Genomic DNA, 22577 nt, shown 5'->3' with positions numbered 1-22577 from the left:
TTAGACACCCACATAATGACTCACAACCATCTACAACTCCAGTTCCAGGAGACCAGAACCCTCTTGTCTCTTCTGTAGTACAGCCCATATGAAGTGCACATAAACACATGCAGGTGAGACACATTAACACATAAAAAATAAAAACAAAATAAAATCTCAAACAGAAAACCATCTCCTAATTCCTTCCTTAGAAGCAAATTGGCATCCTTGCTTTCTCTTGCAAAGTCCTACCTAACCCTTCTCTGATGTCACTCTCCAACACCCGTCCCTGTATTCAGTGTAGCAGGAGACTTCTTGCCTGTATACCAAGACTGGTCCCAGTCCTAGACAGAGTAACTCCTCATGCAGACATTTATCTTTTCCTTATATGAGACCTCCACAAAGCGAAATTATCTGTTCCATAGCGTGACAGCTTTCTGAGACTGCCAGAATCCCTCACAGAAGCCCGGATTTCCCAGAGCCTGGTGTGCCTTTCCTTACTGCAGCCTGTAGTCACTTCTGCTGTTTGAACACACGGTGGCGTGCAAGGAAGGTTTGTATCCTCCCTGCTCCAGGCATTGCCAGAAGGTAGGTGCAGATGGGACTTGGAGAACGCAGCCCTCTTTCTGTAGGCAGCCAAGGCTCTGCAGGTCATCCCTAACAGACTCACTTACTCATCAAGCTGTGCTTGTCGGGCGCTCCGAGCTTTCAGTGCCGCCCCTGTTTGGAAGCAGCTATTTCTTTTCCAAGCCCCTGCTGAGTTCACAGGACACACCTGAGTTGCTTCCAGTCCGTGCTCACATACTTTTTAACTGGCTTCCCTTTTCCTCAATCAGTCGTTTTGTTTTGTTTTTAAATCATGCGTTTTATTTAGTGTGTGTTGGGAGAATGAGGTAGGGAGCATGCGAGTGCCCTGATGTGTGTGTAGGGAAGTTAGACAGCAACTGGTGGGAATCACACTTTCTTCCCGCAATGTAAATCCTCTGAACTGGACTCAGGTCATAATGCTTCACGGCAAGTCCCTTCCAGACTGAGCCATCTTGTCAGACTGCCTTCCGTTGCTTTTGTTTTATTTATTTAGGTTTGATTTTTGTTTCTGAGATAGAGTTTTGCTGTGGAGTCTGGACTGTCCTGCATCTCACTATGGGCTGGCCTCAGAACTCACAGAGATCAGCCGGCTTCTGCCTTTGAAGTGCTAGGATTAAAGGCATGGGCCAGCAAGCCTGGCCCCCTCCTATAGTTTTAATGCTGCCCAGTGTGTTCCTCAACCTCCCTCTCCTCTCTTCTTGCTTTATTTGTCTCCACACATAGATCAAAGTCTAGATTATCTTCCCCTTTAACAATTCCTGGTACTAGAACACAAGTCGAGTTTGATGCCCAAGACCCACATGTAGAAAGAGAGGGGGCTGGGGATTTAGCTCAGTGGTAGAGCGCTTACCTAGGAAGCACAAGGCCCTGGGTTTGGTCCCCAGCTCCGAAAAAAAGAACCAAAAAAAAAAAAAAAAAAAAAAAAAGGAGAGAACCAATTCTCACAACTGATCCTCTGACCTCCTCACACGCACTGTGTTGTGTGAATAAGTAAAATACATACATACATACATACATACATACATACATACATACATACATGTAAGACAATTGGGATGGGGACTGCAGAGATGGCTCAGTGCTTAAGAGAATTGGTTAGTCTTCCAGAGGACTCAGGTTCAATCCCCAGCATCCACCCCACATGACAACTCACGACCATCTGTAACTCTAGTTCTGTTGGGATCTAATGCCCTCCTCTGGCCTGCTCAGGCACCAGGCCTGTGTGCAGTAAACAGACATACATGCATGAAAACATTCATACACATAAAATTAGTAATTTTTTTAAAATGAGACTGAATACGATCAAACCATATTGCATACATATACAAAAATTTTCAAAGAACGATAAATGAAGATTTAAAAAAAAAACTCCCTGAATGAGGTAGGGACCCCCATTGCAGGGGTCCCAGGTCCCTTCTGAGGCTGGTGTGAGGAAACTAATTGGTTCTACCCTCCAACCTGTCCAATGAGCAGCAAACTCTACCCGACCTGATGGTGATTCCCTTGGATGCTCCCCCAGCCTCACTCACCGGAACACCAGATCCTTGGGCACTTCCTTTGGCTGCTGCTTCTTTCTCCTGGAAGAAAGGCACGGAAAAGCTTGGGGCCCGAGCTCAGGACCAGGGATCCTCATCTTCCCTTTGGGGTTGCCACCAGCCAAGCACCCGCCAGTCCTGTTCCAAGACTCACCTCCTCTTCAGGAAGACAATGAGCAGGCCCACCAGGATGAAAAGCAGGAGGATGCCTACAATGGCTCCAGCAATGACGGCTGCCGTGAGGATCAAAGGGAGAAATGCTGGTGACTATGTGTGCATGACACGTGTGTGTGTGTGTGTCTGTCTGTCTGTCTGTCTTTCTGTCTGTCTGTGTCTCCATGCATGTCTCCATGTGATATGGCACATGTGTGTAGAAGTCAAAGAACAGCTTTTTATGTGGTCAGTTTTCGCTCTTCGCCATGTGGACCCCATGGATCAAACTCAGGTCTTCAGTCTTGTGAGATACACATCTTTACCTGACGAGCCAGCTTGCTGGCCCAAAGCCCAGGTCTTGTCTACAGATTTGCTATCTCTGTCTTCAGCCAGCTCTGTGTTAAGAGGCCCACAGGAAGGATGGACAAAAGGGAAAAGACAACCCTTCTCTGAAAACCCCTGACTTTTAGCTGCACACCCAAATGCATCATTTTTTAAATGCATTCCTCCTCCCCTGCACGTACGGACACCAGGGTGCACATGCGGAGGTTAGAGCACAGCTTGAAAGAGTTGCCTCTCTCCTTCCACCATGTGGGTTCCTGGGGTTGATTTCAGGCCAGCAAGCTCCTTCACCCTGTGATCCATCTTGCCAGCTCAAATACATTAAGATGCATCACTTCTTCCTCTACATTTGTATGTGCAGGTGTGTACATGTGAGTATAGGTATCTTTAGAGCCCAGAAGAGAGCATTGGATACCCTGAAAAAGGGAGCCTGATATGAGTGCGGGGAACTAAACTCAGTTCCTCTGCAGAAGCAGTATGTACTCTTAGCTGGGTGTGGTGGCTCATGCCTTAAATCCCAGCACTCAGGAGGTAGAGGCAGGCAGATCTCTGTGAGGTTAAGGCCATCCTTGTCTACACAGTGAGTTCCAAGCCAACCAAGGCTACGTAGTGAGACTCTGTCTCAAAAAACAAGCAGCAAAGGAGTAAGTGCTCTTAACTGCTGAGTCGTCTCTCCAGCCCCCTAAACACGTCATGTCTGAGCTGACCCGGGAGCTGAAGCATAACATTCCCTTCCTTGGCCTGACCAGAGGCATTTGGAGGCATCTTCAGTTCTCACAATTGTCTGGTGGGGTGCAACTGACATCTGAGCCACTGAGACCAGACAGGCTGCATGGTGCGCACACTAAGAGGGCTACCCACCCAAGTGAAGAATGTGGCCCAGTTGAAAGATAAAAGTTTTTTTTTTTTTTTGATTCTTTTTTTCGGAGCTGGGGACCAAACCCAGGGCCTTGGGCTTCCTAGGCAAGCGCTCTACCACCGAGCTAAATCCCCAAACCCAAGATAAAAGTTTTAAAGTTGCCCCCCTAGACACAAAGTTTAGAGCAGAAAAAAAAAACAGGTTAGTCCCCAAAATTGTATATTCCAAGAAGTCTCTCCTAGGGCTATAGAATGGATAATTACATTGGCCAGCTCAACAGCTTTCTCCCTGAAACTAGCTGACCATAAATCTTAGAAAACAATCTTGAGAAGCAGGAAACAACTTCTCCTAGGAACTAGCGGAGCATGAAGTTAAACAATCTGAGAAGTAGGAGACAGCTTCTCCTAGGAGACAATCTTGGGGGACAGAGAGTTCTTCCTTGTGATTTTTCACTGTTATTCTACACACTTTCCAATGACGCCATCCCTGCCCTCTCGGGTTGTGGTTTCTCCCTTTAAATACCTCTTCTCCCAGCCTCTTGGGGTCGAACTCCACTGCCCCTGCATGGGATACGAGTCTCGACCCCAGTGCACTGGTTGCTATCGATAAACCTCATGTGATTACAACAAGGACGGTCTTGTGTGAGTTCTTGGGGGGTTGTGTCATCCCGAGACTTGAGTGAGGGTCTCCCCACTCCGGGGGTCTTTCAAGTGTGTCCATACTGATGAGGGCCAGAGGCCCTGCCCATGTGAAGAAACCATTCTTAGTTTCATTTCCTGTCCCTGACAAAAGCAGCTGCCCAGCGGTCCTGGTTGTATAGAGCTGGTGGTCAACAGATTCCAGTAGGAATATATGAGTCCTTTATGACAATTGTGTACCTCACCAACTTGGTCCCTCGGCATTTGACAAGAAACACTGTCCTCTCCCGAGTGCTAGTTTGTGAAAGGAGAAACACTCCCAAGGAAGAGAAATGGGCAAAGCGAAGCTCAACATTGCATCCACTTCTGCTGTCTGTCCAGAATGGTTACCTAGTATGACCAGAGGCCCTGATTCCTAGGAAGAGACAAAGGGAGCAGAATGATACACACATCCAAAAAAGTCATGGTAGGGCCATGGTTGGCTCAGTGGGTTACACTGCTTGCCGCCAAGCCTGATGGCAAATTGAAAGAAGGAACAAGGTGTCATGACATCCATAGATGCATAGTGGCTTGTGTGTGCACCTCCTACCCCCAACCCCCAAATAAATAAATGGAATAAACTTTTTAAAAAAAGGTTAGACATAAAAATATACTGAGATAAAAATCTGAGGATGCAACTGTGGAGCAATGTGGCTCAGGGTTAAAGGCATTGGTTGCTCTCTCCCAGAGGACTTGGGTTCAACACCCAGAACCACAGGGCAACTCACAACCGCAGGAAACTCCAGATCCAAGGAATCTGATGCCCCCTTCTGGCTGCTGCAGGTATGGCATGCATGTGACATACAGACATTCATAAAGGCAAACATCCATTCAGATTTTTAAAAAAACTAATTTTTTTAATTAAAGCAAATTGTTCTCAGATCAATCTTATTGAAAGCTACAATGGTGTTGGAAATACACCGACTGCCAGCAAGGTGCGTGATGACTTCAAGTGAGTGAATTGTGTACCTGACGCATTGTGTCTCAAGAAGGCTGTTGTTTTAAGGAAATCGGTGAGACGGTTCAGTCGGCAAAGTGTTTGCATTGCAAGTATGATGGCTGGGTTCCATCTCAGAAACAACCAGGCTTGGTGGCACATGCCTATAATATCGGTCTGAGGAGGGAGAGGCATGCATATTCCTGGAGCTGCTCTGGGATCCAGATCCCTGGAGCACAGCTCTATTTGCTAGTTTCAGGTCAATAAAGAAAAAAAAATGTATGTGGATCCGTGAGGTGGGTCAAGGCGTGAAGGTGCTCACCAGCAGGCCCAAGGAACTGAGTCAGATCCCTGTGACCCACGGGGCAGAAGGACACAAGGGAGTCCTGTGGTTTGTTCTCTGACCCTTACAGGTGCACTGTAGCACACGCACAAATAGATAAGTATGTAAATATAATACGTAAATTTTTAGTGTAGCTGCTATGTGAGCCACACCTAAGATTATCCTCTGGGGTCACATGCATACACACGTGTGCACATGTAACTGCACACACAGGTACACTCTCAGAAAGACAGAGATAGGAAAATCAGGAAACAAAAGGCAGGCAGACCAAAGCAAAACAAAATAAACAACAACTAACAAACAAAAACCCCATGGCATGTCTTCAGGGCAAGATTTGTCTCTGGGACTCTCCACTCACCTGTACTCTCTGTGCGGCAGGTTGCAGGGGCAGACTGGACCTTCAGGCTATTAGAGACAGTCGTGACGGTAGCTGTATAGGACTGAGCTGGCTCAAGATCTAACACGGTCATGCCCTTCCCACACAAAGATCCATTTTGGGAGCTCCACTTCCTGCCCACTTCCACCTCAAAGGTCTCATAACTCCCAGATGGGCAGGACCAGGTCAGGATGATCCCATAACCCCCAGAAGTGCTGATGCAGGATGTGATGTTGACAGCAGCTGGTACTAAGTAAAGAAAACGAGAGGAATCAATAGGACCTACCCACAAAAGGTGGTTGGTTTTGCATGCCCAACTCTCTGAGAACTAGTCTATCCCTTAGTCCTCAAACTCAAACACCTCATCGTCTTTTGTCTCCAAAGTCCTTTCAGACTACAGCCCCCACAATGCCTTGGAATCTGTATTACTGAATATATAAGGTCACAACCCCATGGCATTATGGAATTTGTAGTCCACTCACATTTTTTTCCTTTAGAAATATTTTAGTTATGTATCTGCATTATTGTCTATATAGGGATATGTATTTGTGGGTAGGAGTGCCCACTGGAGCCAGAAAAGGGCATTGGGTGGGGGATCTTGAGTTAAAGGTGTCTGTGAGGCCTTGGACTTAAGTGGGGAGACCTGAGATCTGTAAGAGCAGTGAGTGGGTGCTCTCAACTGTTGAGCTGTCTCTCCAATTCTGCTGCTCCCTTCTTGCCCATGAGGTTGAACCTAAACCCACTATATCTACAAAGAGAATGGAGCATATCACCTGTGGGGACCTAGAGGCTTTGTATAGGACTAGGCACATTGTTCCTCTCTGCCCACAAGCTGAAGTTGCACAAAGTGCCAGATCTGAGAGTCTCGACCTCATTCAAAGACTCCTTGGTATTATCTTTGGATTTGGTTTCATGTCCTGCAGGATCTTGCTTTCCCTGGGTCTCTTCTTTACTGCCCACTAAACCCAGTAAGCATAGAAGTGAGAATAGGGGTCCTTAGGAAGACTCCATATGAGGGTCACTGAGCTCTTGGTATAGTTTTTATTCTATAGATCTGTCACCTCATTGGAAGCTGAAATTGAACAGAGCCCTAAGGGTTGTGTCCACAGCCAACCATGGTGGTTAACACCTGTAATCTTGCCTCCACCTCACAAGTGCTGGGACCACCCAGCTTCTAGCTTGTTTATTAATTTTTAAATTAAGATTTTTAGAGAATATTAAGTAATGAGGGAGAGGCTGAGACAGGTGATTAGCCATGAGTTTGTGGATAACCTGGGCCACATTGTGAGAATCTGTCTTGAGGTAAGTGTGTGTGTGTGTGTGTGTGTGTGAGAGAGAGAGAGAGAGAGAGAGAGAGAGAGAGAGAGAGAGAGAGAGAATGCCTCCTCAAGCTTGAGGCTTTGAAATCCCCATCTCAATAAACCAAGTCTGGCCCCTTGGCATGATGAGCTTTGTGGTCCAATTACCTTTCCTGCCACATGAAACAGCTGACAGTGAACATGTTAGTGTCTGAGGAATGGTATTGAGCCTTCCTGACTCCAAAGAGCCCATTTCCCAAGAGTTTAAAAAACAAACAAACAAAAACAACCCTACAACCAACAGAACCTATACTTTGAAATTTCTGCTTGCTGAGGAATGATAATTTTTAGGAATAAGGCTTATAAATCCAAACTATAGGGACACCAGTGTAGTGGCTTGAATGAAAATGGTCCTCATAGGTTCACGTATTTGAAATCTTAGTCATCAGTTGGTAGGTAGTTTGGGAAAGATAAAGAGGTTTGGCCTAGATGGAGGAGATGTGTCACTAAGAGTGGGCTTTGAGATTTGAAGAGCCCTAGCCAGGCTCAGAGTCTCTCTCTCTCCATCAATACTTAGTATTCTCACTAAAAATCTTAATTTAAAAATTAATAAACAAGCTAGAAGCAGGAGGCAAGATGATCAATTCAAGGCCCAGCTGGGCTACATAAGACCCCATGTCAGCAAATAAACAAGCATAAGGCTGACAGTTTGAGTTTGATTTCTGTGACGCACAGGGGGGAAGGAGAGAAACGACGCCTGCAAGTTGTTCTCTGACCTTTGCACACCCAAACACAAATAAATAAATAAGTAAATATATAGAAGAGTGGACTGGGGGCTGAAAGAAAAATAAGGAGCTGGAGAGAAGACTCAGGGATTAAGAGCACTGACTGCTCTTCCAGAGGTCCTGAGTACAGATCCCAGCACTCACATGGTGGCTCACAACCATCTGTAATGGGATCTCACACATTCTTCTGCTGTGTGGGCAGACAGCAACAGTGTACTTATATATAATTTTAAAAAAATCTTAAAAAAAAAGAAAAAGAGAACACAGGTACGAACCCTCTCACCTGTGGTGGTACTGAGATTCTGATGGGTACAATTGACCCCATTCTTTTGACCCAGTGGCAGAGCTGGGATGACTCAGACCTAGAAAGCCCAACATGGAAGCCCAGTTTGCCTTGAGCTCTCGGCATGTGGCTGGATGTCATGAGCATGCTGCTGAGAGTTAGTGCTCAGAGCTCAGAAAAGGTGACCAGTGCATTCCTAAGTCAGAGCTACCAAGGCATGGTGCTGAGGTCTGTGCACCCAGCACTCAGGAAGCTGAGGCAGGAGGATTGATACACATTTGAGGCAACAAATGGATACAATGGAATCTCTTGTCAAGAAAAGAAAGAGACAAAACACAACGATATTGAAACAAACGAAGGTATGCCCCCAAGTCCTACTTACTGCTTTGGAAATCATACGTTCTATGTAGTAAGGAGAGGTTCTAGGCCTTCAGGAGTCTCTGATGCAAGTACTGGGAGACACAACTGAATCTGGGCAGTTCCAGAACCTTCCAGGAATCTATGACGGTCACCTTAGCTAAGACTCCCACCAATGGGAGACATGGTGTATGAACCATCTAACTCCTGTAACCAGGACTTAATGTGGATCACACATCAAGCAAGACAAAAGTTCTTATATGTACAATTGGTCCTGACCACCACATGTGCTGGGATCAGGTGGCTCAGAAATCATGGGAGTGACTAAGGAATGGCTGGTCCAGCTTGAGACCTATGCAATCCCTGACACTGCCTAGAGACCCAGAGGCGGGAGGACCTGCAGACCTAAGGGAGAAAATGATTCCTAATGATATTCTGTAAATCCATAAATTGGCAGCTAACCCAGATGTCTTAAGAGGGGCTTGACCTAGCAACTAATGGAAACAGATGTAGAGACCTGCAGCTAAACATTAGGTGGAGGTCTCTGAATCCTCTGGAAGATGGAAAAAAGAATGGGAGGATAAGGGGGTACAAGGAAGCACCCCACAGAGTCAATGTAGCAGGGAGCAAAGGACTCAAGAGACTGAAGAGACAACCAGGGAACCCCCAAATGCCTGACCTGGGCCCTCTGCCGTGTTACACTTGTTACCTTGATCTTTCTCTGGGTGTCCTAACTGTTGGAGTAGGAGCTCTCTCTCACTCTCTTGCCTGCATTAGGAACCCTTTAGTCCTACTGTGTTGCCTCTTCCAGCCTCAATATGAGGTGAGTGCCTAGTCTTACTGCAGCTTGATATGCCATCTGTGGTTGATATCCATGAGGGGACCATTCTGTTCTGAAGAGAAACAGAGGTGCAATGGATGGAGAGGTGGGAAGAACGTGAGGGTCTAGAAGGAAAGGGCTGGTGGAAACTGCAGTCTGGAAGAACAGAGAAAGGAAAAGTGAGGCAGAGAGAGAGATGGAAAGAGAGTAGAAAGGAGAGAAAATCAATGTAAGGATAAAAAAGTCTCTTATGAACGTCAATGTTTCCTCTCTCTTCCTCTGTTTTAGACTGGACAGAAGAAAGCAAGGCTTAAATATGTGTCCCCATTCACCTTGTCCCACCTTCCTGGAAGTTCCCAACCACCCTCCCCTACCTACCATTAAGGGCAAAGGCATCAGCCACCAGCCAAGAGGCAGGAGAGTGGGGTAGCAGGTAAGAGCACCTAGATGTCAGTCCAAACACTCCAAGATGTCAACACTATCTGATAAATCCTGAGAAATCTACTCCTGGCTCCTTGGACACTATATGCACCTGTGCACTTGCACGCATGCACACAAAGATCTAAAACATGTAAAATTAAGTAGACACATTCCTATTAAAAATTCCAGTCTGGTGTTATGATGCACACCCATAGTCCAGGCACCTGGAAGGACTGGCACAAGAGCTGTGAGGTCCAGGTCACTGTGGGCTACATACTCAGAAAATATTAACAAATGGAGACAGGGAGGGGGATGGAACAGGGAGGACGCAGAATCTCAAAGGAAATAGTGTCTGCTCTCACCTGTTGTGGTATTTTTTGTCTCCCAAGTGCTGTAGACGCCATCCTTCTCCACTCTCACAGAGCATTCATATGAAGTCCCAGGATCAAGTCCATCCACAGAGACTCTGGTGTCTTTTGTATGCCGGGTCTCATTTTGACCATCATATCTGATGCACTGCGCCCAGTAGGTGAGGTCCTGCGAGGAGGAGTTCTCAGGAGGGTCCCAGCTCAGGCTGATGGAGGTCGTGTTCTGACCTTCGACCCTCAGGTTTCTCACTGGGTTTGGAGCTGAAATGGGGAAAGAAACGGAAGTCAGGTGTTGGTCCTGGCCCTCAATTTTCTGTGTCTTCAGAAGCCATGGACCCAGTGGCAGAGCTGGGATGACTCAGACCTAGAAAGCCCAACATGGAAGCCCAGTTTGCCTTGAGCTCTCGGCATGTGGCTGGCTGTCATGAGCATGCTGCTGAGAGTTAGTGCTCAGAGCTCAGAAAAGGTTACCAGTGCATTCCTAAGTCAGAGCTACCAAGGCATGGTGCTGAGGTCTGTGCACCCAGCACTCAGGAAGATGAAGCAGGAAGATTGCTACACATTTGAGGCAAACATGGAACACATAGGAATCACCTGTCAAGGACACAAGAAAGAAAAAGCAAAGAAATTAGAACAAATGAACGTATGCCCCCAAGTCCTACGTTAGTGCTTTGTAAAATATGAGTTCTGTATAGAAATGAGAGGTTCTAGACCTTCAGGTATCTCTGATGCAAGTACTGGGAGACACAACTGACCTGGGAGGGTCCATCTCCAGAACCCAATGCAATGGAAACTTCCAGGTATCAATGAGGGTCCCCTTAGCTAAGACTCCCAGCAATGAGAGATCTGGATTCTGAACCATCTAACTCCTGAAACCAGGACTTAAAGTGGATGGATCAGACACCAAGCAAGACCAAAGTTCTTATATGGACAATTGGTCCTGACCACCAGATATGCTGGGATCAAGATGGCCCAAGAATTGTGGGAATGACTAAGGATTGGCTGGTCCAGCTTGAGACCCATGCCATGAAAGGAGGCCCATCCCTGACACTGCCTAGAGACCCAGATCTTGGAGGGCCCAGAGACCTAGGAGAGAAAATGATCCCTAATGAAATCTACTGTTTTCATATATTGGCAGCTAACCCAGTTGACTTAAGAGATGCTTGACCCAGCAAGTAATGGAAACAGACGTGGAGACCTGTAGCTAAACATTATGTGGAGGTCAGGGAATCCTGTGGGAGATGGAAGGGACGATGGTAGGATCAAGAGGGACCAGGGACACCACAAGGAAACACCCCACGGAATCAACAAACCAGGGACCAAAGGGGCTCACAGAGACTGAAGAGACAACCAGTGAACCCACAATGGACTGACCTAGGTCCTCTGTAGGTATGTTACATTCGTGTAGCTTGATCTCTTTCTGGGTGTCCTAACTGTTGGAGTAGGGGCTCTTTCTCACTCTCTTGCCTGCTTTAGGAACCCTTTAGTCCTACTGTGTTGCCTCTTCCAGCCTCAATATGAGGTGAGTGCCTAGTCTTACTGCAGCTTGATATGCCATCTGTGGTTGATATCCATGAGGGGACCATTCTGTTCTGAAGAGAAACAGAGGTGTGATGGATAGAGAGGCGGGAAGAATGTGAGGGCCTGGAAGGAGAGGACTGGGGGAAACTATGGTCTTGAAGAACAGAGAAAGAAAAAGTGAGGTAGAGAGAGAGAAAGAGAGAGAGAGAGAGAGAGAGAGAGAGAGAGAGAGATAGAGAGAGATGGAAAGAGTGTGGAAAAGAGAAAATTAATGTAAGTATACAAAAGACTTTCATGGTTGGGGATTTAGGTCAGTGGTAGAGCGTTTGCCTAGCAAGCGCAAGGCCCTGGGTTAGGTCCCCAGCTTCGGGAAAAAAAAAGAGAGAGACTTTCGTGAAGATCAATGTTTCCTCTCTCTTCTTCTGTTTTAGATTGGTCAGAGGAAAGCAAGCCTTAACTATGTGTCCTCATTCACGTTGTCCCACCTTCCTGGTAGCTCAAACGACCCTCCCCTACCTACCATTAAGGGACAAGGCATCAGACACCAGCCAAGAGGCAGGAGAGATGGGGTAGCAGGTAAAAACACCTAGATGTCAGTCCCCAGCACTCCAAGGTGTCAACACTATCTGATAAATTCTGAGAAATCTACTCCTGGCTCCTTGGACACTACATGTACCTTTGCACTTGTACACATGCAGGCAAAGCTCTCACACATGTAAAGTAAAGTAGATACATTCTTTTTAAAATTCCAGTCTGTGGTACAACCATTCTGGAAATCAGTCTGGAGGTTCCTCAGAAAATTGGACGTTGAACAACCTGACGACCCAGCTATACCTCTCTTGGGCATATGCCCAAAAGATGCCCCAACATATAACAAAGACACATGCTCCACTATGTTCATAGCAACCTCATTTACAATAGCCAGAAGCTGGAAAGAACCCAGACGCCCTTCAACAGAGGGAGGGATACAGAAAATGTGGTACATCTACACAATGTAATATTACTCAGCTATCAAAAACAATGACTTTATGAAAGTCATAGGCAAATGGAGGGAACTGGAAAATATCATCCTGAGTGAGGTAACCCAATCACAGAAAAACAAACATGGTATGCAGTCCTTGATAAGTGGCTATTACCACAAATGCTTGAATTACCCTAGATGCACAGAACACATGAAACTCAAGAAGGATGACCAAAATGTGAATGCCTCACTCCTTCTTTAAAAGGGGAACAAGAATACCCTTGGGAGGGAATAGGGTGGCAAAGTTTAAAACAGACACAGAAGGAACACCCATTCAGAGCCTGCCACACATGTGGCCCATGCATATACAGCCACCAAACTAGATCTAGAGATGGATGAAGCAAAGAAGTGCAGGCCGACAGGAACCGGATGTAGATCTCTCCTGAGAGACACAGCCAGAATACAGCAAATACATAGGCGAATGCCAGCAGCAAACCACTGAACTGAGAATAGGTCCCCCGTTGAAGGAATCAGAGAAAGAACTGGAAGAGCTTGAAGGGGCTCGAGACCCCATATGTACAACAATGTCAAGCAAACAGAGCTTCCAGGGACTAAGCCACTACCTAAAGACTATACATGGACTGACCCTGGACTCCAACCTTATAGGTAGCAATGAATACCCTAGTAAGAGCACCAGTGGAAGGGGAAGCCCTGGGTCCTACCAAGACTGAACTTCCAGGGAACGAGATTGTTTGGAGGGTGGTATATGGGGAGAGGATGAGGAGAGGAAGCCCATATAGAACGGTAGGGAGGGTTAGGGGGATGTTGGCCAGAAAACCAGGAAGGGGAATAAAAATCAAAATGTAAATAAGAAATACTCAAGTTAATAAAGATAAAAAATTTCCAGTCTGGTGTGATGATGCACACCCATAATACAGGCACCTGGAAGGACCGGAACAAGAGCTGTGAGGTCCAGGTCACTGTGGGCTACATACTCAGAAAATATTAACAAATGGAGACAGGGAGGGGGATGGAACAGGGAGGACGCAGAATCTCAAAGGAAATAGTGTCTGCTCTCACCTGTTGTGGTATTTTTTGTCTCCCAAGTGCTGTAGACTCCATCCTTCTCCACTCTCACAGAGCATTCATATGAAGTCCCAGGATCAAGTCCATCCACCGTGACTCTGGTGTCTTTTGTATGCCGGGTCTCATTTTTGCCATCATATCCGATGCACTGCGCCCAGTAGGTGAGGTCCTGCGAGGAGGAGTTCTCAGGAGGGTCCCAGCTCAGGCTGATGGCGGTGGTGTTCTGACCTTCGACCCTCAGGTTTCTCACTGGGTTTGGAGCTGAAATGGGGAAAGAAACGGAAGTCAGGTGTTGGTCCTGGCCCTCAATTTTCTGTGTCTTCAGAAGCCATGGACCCAGTGGCAGAGCTGGGATGACTCAGACCTAGAAAGTCCAGCATGGAAGCCCAGTTTGCCTTGAGCTCTCGGCATGTGGCTGGCTGTCATGAGCATGCTGCTGAGAGTTAGTGCTCAGAGCTCAGAAAAGGTTACCAGTGCATTCCTAAGTCAGAGCTACCAAGGCATGGTGCTGAGGTCTGTGCACCCAGCACTCAGGAAGCTGAGGCAGGAGGATTGTTACACATTTGAGGCAACAAATGGATACAATGGAATCCCTTGTCAAGAAAAGAAAGAAGGAAAACACAACTATATTGAAACAAATGAAGGTATGCCCCCAAGTCCTACTTACTGCTTTGGAAATCATACGTTCTATGTAGTAAGGAGAGGTTCTAGGCCTTCAGGAGTCTCTGATGCAAGTACTGGGAGACACAACTGAATCTGGGCAGTTCCAGAACCTTCCAGGAATCTATGACGGTCACCTTAGCCAAGACTCCCACCAATGGGAGATATGATGTATGAGCCATCTAACTCCTGTAACCGGGACTTAATGTGGATCAGACATCAAGCAAGACAAAAGTTCTTATATGTACAATTGGTCCTGACCACCACATGTGCTGGGATCAGGTATCTCAGAAATCATGGAGGTGACTAAGGAATGGCTGGTCCAGCTTGAGTCCTATGCAATCCCTGACATTGCCTAGAAACCCAGAGGCTGGAGAGCCTCCAGACCTAGGATAGAAATGATTCCTAATGATATTCTGTAAATCCATAAATTGTCATAAGAGGGGCTTGACCCAGCAACTAATGGAAACAGATGTAGAGACCTACAGCTAAACATTAGGTGGAGGTCTCTGAATCCTCTGGAAGATGGCAGGAAGAATGGTACGATCTAGAAGGACTAGGAAACACCCCACAGAGTCACCTTAGGAGGGATCGAAGGGAATCAAGAGACTGAAGAGACAACCAGGGAACCCACAAACGCCTGACCTGGGTCCTCTGCTATGTTACAGTTGTTACCTGGATCTTTCTCTGGCTGTCCTAACTGTTGGAGTAGGGGCTCTTTCTCACTCTCTTGCCCGCTTTAGGAACCCTTTACTCCTACTGTGTTGCCTCTTCCAGCCTCAATATGAGGTGAGTGCCTAGTCTTACTACAGCTTGATATGCCATCTGTGGTTGATATCCATGAGGGGACCATTCTGTTCTGAAGAGAAACAGAGGTGCAATGGATGGAGAGGCGGGAAGAATGTGAGGGCCTGGAAGGAAAGAGCTGGCGGAAACTGTAGTCTGGATGAACAGAGAAAGGAAAAATGAGGCAGAGAGAGAGATGGAAAGAGAGTAGAAAGGAGAGAAAATCAATGTAAGTAAAAAAAGTCTCTCATGAACGTCAATGTTTCCTCTCTCTTCCTCTGTTTTAGACTGGACAGAGGAAAGCAAGGCTTAAATATCTGTCCCCATTCAAGTTGTCCCACCTTCCTGGAAGTTCCCAACCACCCTCCCCTACCTACCATTAAGGGCAAAGGCATCAGACACCAGCCAAGAGGCAGGAGAGATGGGGTAGCAGGTAAGAGCACCTAGATGTCAGTCCCCAGCACTCCAAGGTGTCAACACTATCTGATAAATTCTGAGAAATCTACTTCTTGCTCCTTGGACAATACATGCACCTGTACACTTGCACACATGCACGTAAAGGTCTCAAAGATATAAAGTAAAGTAGATACATTCTTTTAAGTATTCCATTCTGTGGTACAACCATTCTGGAAATCAGTCTGGAGGTTCCTCAGAAAATTGGACATTGAACTACCTGAGGACCCAGCTATACCTCTCTTGGGCATATACCCAAAAGATGCCCCAACATATAACAAAGACACATGCTCCACTATGTTTATGGCAACCTCATTTATAACAGCAAGAAGCTGGAAAGAACCCAGATTCCCTTCAACAGAGGAATGGATACAGAAAATGTGGTACATCTACTCAATGGAATATTACTCAGCTATCAAAAACAATGCCTTTATAAAAGTCATAGGGAAATGGATGGAACTGGAAAATATCATCCTGAGTGAGGTAACCCAATCACAGAAAAACACACATTGTATGCAGTCCTTGATAAGAGGCTATTAGCACAAATGCTTGAATTACCCTAGATGCACAAACACATGAAACTCAAGAAGGATGACCAAAATGCGAATGCTTCACTCCTTCTTTAAAAAGGGAACAAGAATGCCCTTGGGAGGGAATAGGGAGGAAAAGTTTAGAACAGAGGCAGAAGGAACACCCATTCAGAGCCCACCCCACAGGTGGCCCATACATATACAGCCACCAAACTAGATCTAGAGATGGATGAAGCAAAAAAGAGCAGGGCGACAGGAACCGGATGTAGATCTCTCCTGAGAGACCCAGCCAGAATACAGCAAATACATAGGCAAATGCCAGAAGCAAACCACTGAACTGAGAACGGGATCCCCGTTGAAGGAATCAGAGAAAGGACTGGAAAAGCTTGAAGGGGTCAAGACCCCATATGAACAAAAATGCCAACCAATCAGAGCTTCCAGGGACTAAGCCACTATCAAAGACTATACATGGACTGACCGTGGGCTCCAACCTCATAGATAGCAATGAATAGCCTAGTAAGAGCAGCAGTGGAAGGGGAAGCCCTTGGTCCTACCAAGACTGAACTTGCAGAGAACGTGATTGTTTGGGGGGGGGTGGTATATGGGGAGAGGATCGGGAGGGGAAGCCCATATAGACCGGGAGAGGGGTTAGGGGAATGTCGGCCCAAAAACCAGGAAGGGGAATAAAAATCAAAATGTAAATAAGAAATACTCAAGTTAATAAAGATAAAAAAATTCCAGTCTGGTGTGATGATGCACACCCATAATACAGGCACCTGGAAGGACTGGCACAAGAGCTGTGAGGTCCAGGTCACTGTGGGCTACATACTCAGAAAATATTAACAAATGGAGACAGGGAGGGGGATGGAACAGGGAGGACGCAGAATCTCAAAGGAAATAGTGTCTGCTCTCACCTGTTGTGGTATTTTTTGTCTCCCAAGTGCTGTAGACGCCATCCTTCTCCACTCTCACAGAGCATTCATATGAAGTCCCAGGATCAAGTCCATCCACAGTGACTCTGGTGTCTTTTGTATGCCGGGTCTCATTTTTGCCATCATATCCGATGCACTGCGCCCAGTAGGTGAGGTCCTGCGAGGAGGAGTTCTCAGGAGGGTCCCAGCTCAGGCTGATGGCGGTCGTGTTCTGACCTTCGACCGTCAGGTTTCTCACTGGGTTTGAAGCTGAAATGGGGACAGAAAGGGAAGTCAGGTGTTGGTCCTGGCCCTCAATTTTCTGTGTCTTCAGAAGCCACGGACCCAGTGGCAGAGCTGGGATGACTCAGACCTAGAAAGCCCAACATGGAAGCCCAGTTTGCCTTGAGCTCTCGGCATGTGGCTGGCTGTCATGAGCATGCTGCTGAGAGTTAGTGCTCAGAGCTCAGAAAAGGTGACCAGTGCATTCCTAAGTCAGAGCTACCAAGGCATGGTGCTGAAGTCTGTGCACCCAGCACTCAGGAAGCTGAGGCAGGAGGATTGATACACATTTGAGGCAAACATGGAACACATAGAAATCTCCTGTCAGGGACACAAGAAAGAAAAAGCAAAGAAATTAGAACAAATGAACGTATGCCCCCAAGTCCTACGTTAGTGCTTTGTAAAATATGAGTTCTGTATAGAAATGAGAGGTTCTAGACCTTCAGGTATCTCTGATGCAAGTACTGGGAGACACAACTGACCTGGGAGGGTCCATCTCCAGAACCCAATGCAATGGAAACTTCCAGGTATCAATGAGGGTCCCCTTAGCTAAGACTCCCAGCAATGAGAGATCTGGATTCTGAACCATCTAACTCCTGAAACCAGGACTTAAAGTGGATGGATCAGACACCAAGCAAGACAAAAGTTCTTATATGGACAGTTACTCCTGACCACCAGATATGCTGGGATCAAGATGGCCCAAGAATTGTGGGAATGACTAAGGAATGGCTGGTCCAGCTTGAGACCCATGCCATGAAAGGAGGCCCATCCCTGACACTGCCTAGAGACCCAGATCTTAGAGGGCCCAGAGACCTAGGAGAGAAAATGATCCCTAATGATATCTGCTATATTCATACACTGGCAGCTAACCCAGTTGACTTAAGAGATGCTTGACCCAGCAAGTAATGGAAACAGACGTGGAGACCTGTAGCTAAACATTATGTGGAGGTCGGGGAATCCAGTGGGAGATGGAAGGAACGATGGTAGGATCAAGAGGGACCAGGGACACCACAAGGAAACACCCCACGGAATCAACAAACCAGGGACCAAAGGGGCTCACAGAGACTGAAGAGACAACCAGTGAACCCACAATGGACTGACCTAGGTCCTCTGTAGGTATGTTACATTCATGTAGCTTGATCTCTTTCTGGGTGTCCTAACTGTTGGAGTAGGGGCTCTTTCTCACTCTCTTGCCTGCTTTAGGAACCCTTTAGTCCTACTGTGTTGCCTCTTCCAGCCTCAATATGAGGTGAGTGCCTAGTCTTACTGCAGCTTGATATGCCATCTGTGGTTGATATCCATGAGGGGACCATTCTGTTCTGAAGAGAAACAGAGGTGTGATGGATAGAGAGGCGGGAAGAATGTGAGGGCCTGGAAGGAGAGGACTGGGGGAAACTATGGTCTTGAAGAACAGAGAAAGAAAAAGTGAGGTAGAGAGAGAGAGAGATGGAAAGAGTGTGGAAAAGAGAAAATTAATGTAAGAATACAAAAGACTTTCATGGTTGGGGATTTAGGTCAGTGGTAGAGCATTTGCCTAGCAAGCGCAAGGCCCTGGGTTAGGTCCCCAGCTTCGGGAAAAAAAAAGAGAGAGACTTTCGTTAAGATCAATGTTTCCTCTCTCTTCTTCTGTTTTAGATTGGTCAGAGGAAAGCAAGCCTTAACTATGTGTCCTCATTCACGTTGTCCCACCTTCCTGGTAGCTCCAACCACCCTCCCCTACCTACCATTAAGGGAAAAGGCATCAGACACCAGCCAAGAGGCAGGAGAGATGGGGTAGCAGGTAAGAGCACCTAGATGTCAGTCCCCTGCACTCCAAGATGTCAACACTATCTGATAAATTCTGAGAAATCTACTCTGGCTCCATGGACACTACATGTACCTTTACACTTATACACATGCAGGCAAAGCTCTCACACATGTAAAGTAAAGTAGATACATTCTTTTTAAAATTCCAGTCTGTGGTACAACCATTCTGGAAATCAGTCTGGAGGTTCCTCAGAAAATTGGACGTTGAACAACCGGACGACCCAGCTATACCTCTCTTGGGCATATGCCCAAAAGATGCCCCAACATATAACAAAGACACATGCTCCACTATGTTCATAGCAACCTCATTTACAATAGCCAGAAGCTGGAAAGAACCCAGATGCCCTTCAACAGAGGGAGGGATACAGAAAATGTGGTACATCTACACAATGTAATATTACTCAGCTATCAAAAACAATGACTTTATGAAAGTCATTGGGAAATGGATTTAACTGGAAAATATCATCCTGAGTGAGGTAACCCAATCACAGAAAAACACACATTGTATGCAGTCCTTGATAAGAGGCTATTAGCACAAATGCTTGAATTACCCTAGATGCACAAACACATGAAACTCAAGAAGGATGACCAAAATGCGAATGCTTCACTCCTTCTTTAAAAGGGGAACAAGAATACCCTTGGGAGGGAGTAGGGAGGAAAAGTTTAGAACACAGGCAGAAGGAACACCCATTCAGAGCCCACCCCACAGGTGGCCCATACATATACAGCCACCAAACTAGATCTAGCGATGGATGAAGCAAAGAAGAGCAGGGCGACAGGAACCGGATGTAGATCTCTCCTGAGAGACCCAGCCAGAATACAGCAAATACATAGGCAAATGCCAGAAGCAAACCACTGAACTGAGAACGGGATCCCCGTTGAAGGAATCAGAGAAAGGACTGGAAAAGCTTGAGGGGGTCAAGACCCCATATGAACAACAGTGCCAAGCAGCCAGAGCCTCCAGGGACTAAGCCACTACTAAAGACTATACATGGACTGACCGTGGGCTCCAACCTCATAGATAGCAATGAATAGCCTAGTAAGAGCAGCAGTGGAAGGGGAAGCCCTTGGTGCTCCCAAGACTGAACTTGCAGAGAACGTGATTGTTTGGGGGGGTGGTATATGGGGAGAGGATCCGGAGGAGAAGCCTATATAGACCGGGAGAGGGGTTAGGGGGATGTCAGCCCAAAAACCAGGAAGGGGAATAATAATCAAAATGTAAATAAGAAATACTCAAGTTAATAAAGATAAAAAAAATTCCAGTCTGGTGTGATGATGCACACCCATAATCCAGGCACCTGGAAAGACCGGCACAAGAGCTGTGAGGTCCAGGTCACTGTGGGCTACATACTCAGAAAATATTAACAAATGGAGACAGGGAGGGGGATGGAACAGGGAGGACGCAGAATCTCAAAGGAAATAGTGTCTGCTCTCACCTGTTGTGGTATTTTTTGTCTCCCAAGTGCTGTAGACGCCATCCTTCTCCACTCTCACAGAGCATTCATATGAAGTCCCAGGATCAAGTCCATCCACAGTGACTCTGGTGTCTTTTGTATGCCGGGTCTCATTTTGACCATCATATCTGATGCACTGCGCCCAGTAGGTGAGGTCCTGCGAGGAGGAGTTCTCAGGAGGGTCCCAGCTCAGGCTGATGGAGGTCGTGTTCTGACCTTCGACCCTCAGGTTTCTCACTGGGTTTGGAGCTGAAATGGGGAAAGAAACGGAAGTCAGGTGTTGGTCCTGGCCCTCAATTTTCTGTGTCTTCAGAAGCCATGGACCCAGTGGCAGAGCTGGGATGACTCAGACCTAGAAAGCCCAACATGGAAGCCCAGTTTGCCTTGAGCTCTCGGCATGTGGCTGGCTGTCATGAGCATGCTGCTGAGAGTTAGTGCTCAGAGCTCAGAAAAGGTGACCAGTGCATTCCTAAGTCAGAGCTACCAAGGCATGGTGCTGAGGTCTGTGCACCCAGCACTCAGGAAGATGAAGCAGGAAGATTGCTACACATTTGAGACAAACATGGAACACATAGGAATCACCTGTCAAGGACACAAGAAAGAAAAAGCAAAGAAATTAGAACAAATGAACGTATGCCCCCAAGTCCTACGTTAGTGCTTTGTAAAATATGAGTTCTGTATAGAAATGAGAGGTTCTAGACCTTCAGGTATCTCTGATGCAAGTACTGGGAGACACAACTGACCTGGGAGGGTCCATCTCCAGAACCCAATGCAATGGAAACTTCCAGGTATCAATGAGGGTCCCCTTAGCTAAGACTCCCAGCAATGAGAGATCTGGATTCTGAACCATCTAACTCCTGAAACCAGGACTTAAAGTGGATGGATCAGACACCAAGCAAGACAAAAGTTCTTATATGGACAGTTACTCCTGACCACCAGATATGCTGGGATCAAGATGGCCCAAGAATTGTGGGAATGACTAAGGAATGGCTGGTCCAGCTTGAGACCCATGCCATGAAAGGAGGCCCATCCCTGACACTGCCTAGAGACCCAGATCTTAGAGGGCCCAGAGACCTAGGAGAGAAAATGATCCCTAATGATATCTGCTATATTCATACACTGGCAGCTAACCCAGTTGACTTAAGAGATGCTTGACCCAGCAAGTAATGGAAACAGACGTGGAGACCTGTAGCTAAACATTATGTGGAGGTCGGGGAATCCTGTGGGAGATGGAAGGAACGATGGTAGGATCAAGAGGGACCAGGGACACCACAAGGAAACACCCCACGGAATCAACAAACCAGGGACCAAAGGGGCTCACAGAGACTGAAGAGACAACCAGTGAACCCACAATGGACTGACCTAGGTCCTCTGTAGGTATGTTACATTCGTGTAGCTTGATCTCTTTCTGGGTGTCCTAACTGTTGGAGTAGGGGCTCTTTCTCACTCTCTTGCCTGCTTTAGGAACCCTTTAGTCCTACTGTGTTGCCTCTTCCAGCCTCAATATGAGGTGAGTGCCTAGTCTTACTGCAGCTTGATATGCCATCTGTGGTTGATATCCATGAGGGGACCATTCTGTTCTGAAGAGAAACAGAGGTGTGATGGATAGAGAGGCGGGAAGAATGTGAGGGCCTGGAAGGAGAGGACTGGGGGAAACTATGGTCTTGAAGAACAGAGAAAGAAAAAGTGAGGTAGAGAGAGAGAAAGAGAGAGAGAGAGAGAGAGAGAGAGAGAGAGAGAGAGAGATGGAAAGAGTGTGGAAAAGAGAAAATTAATGTAAGTATACAAAAGACTTTCATGGTTGGGGATTTAGGTCAGTGGTAGAGCGTTTGCCTAGCAAGCGCAAGGCCCTGGGTTAGGTCCCCAGCTTCGGGAAAAAAAAAGAGAGAGACTTTCGTGAAGATCAATGTTTCCTCTCTCTTCTTCTGTTTTAGATTGGTCAGAGGAAAGCAAGCCTTAACTATGTGTCCTCATTCACGTTGTCCCACCTTCCTGGTAGCTCAAACG

The 22577-nt window shown here is 46.7% G+C and overlaps 1 protein-coding gene across 6 annotated transcripts in view; it reads right to left on the bottom strand.

Annotated features, from left to right (window-relative positions):
• The window catches only part of Ptprh (protein tyrosine phosphatase, receptor type, H), a 47658-nt gene that overhangs the window by 7366 nt on the left and 17715 nt on the right, over positions 1 to 22577 (bottom strand). For all 6 annotated transcript variants that reach the window (XM_087606622.1, NM_001429154.1, NM_001429155.1 and 3 more), the window contains 7 exons: positions 20553 to 20819; positions 17032 to 17298; positions 13683 to 13949; positions 10115 to 10381; positions 5772 to 6038; positions 2257 to 2335; positions 2097 to 2144 (listed from right to left, as the gene is read on the bottom strand). In XM_087606622.1, coding sequence (XP_087462748.1) covers positions 2097 to 2144; positions 2257 to 2335; positions 5772 to 6038; positions 10115 to 10381; positions 13683 to 13949; positions 17032 to 17298; positions 20553 to 20819 — 1462 coding nt within the window. The remainder of the gene's footprint in view (positions 1 to 2096; positions 2145 to 2256; positions 2336 to 5771; positions 6039 to 10114; positions 10382 to 13682; positions 13950 to 17031; positions 17299 to 20552; positions 20820 to 22577) is intronic.

This window comes from Rattus norvegicus, chromosome 1 (genome assembly GCF_021556685.1).
Source record: "Rattus norvegicus strain SHRSP/BbbUtx chromosome 1, alternate assembly SHRSP_T2T, whole genome shotgun sequence".
NCBI classification, from domain to species: Eukaryota; Metazoa; Chordata; class Mammalia; order Rodentia; family Muridae; genus Rattus; species Rattus norvegicus.
The sequence above is the reverse complement of the archived record's forward strand: the minus strand, read 5'-3'. Positions and strand labels throughout refer to the sequence as shown.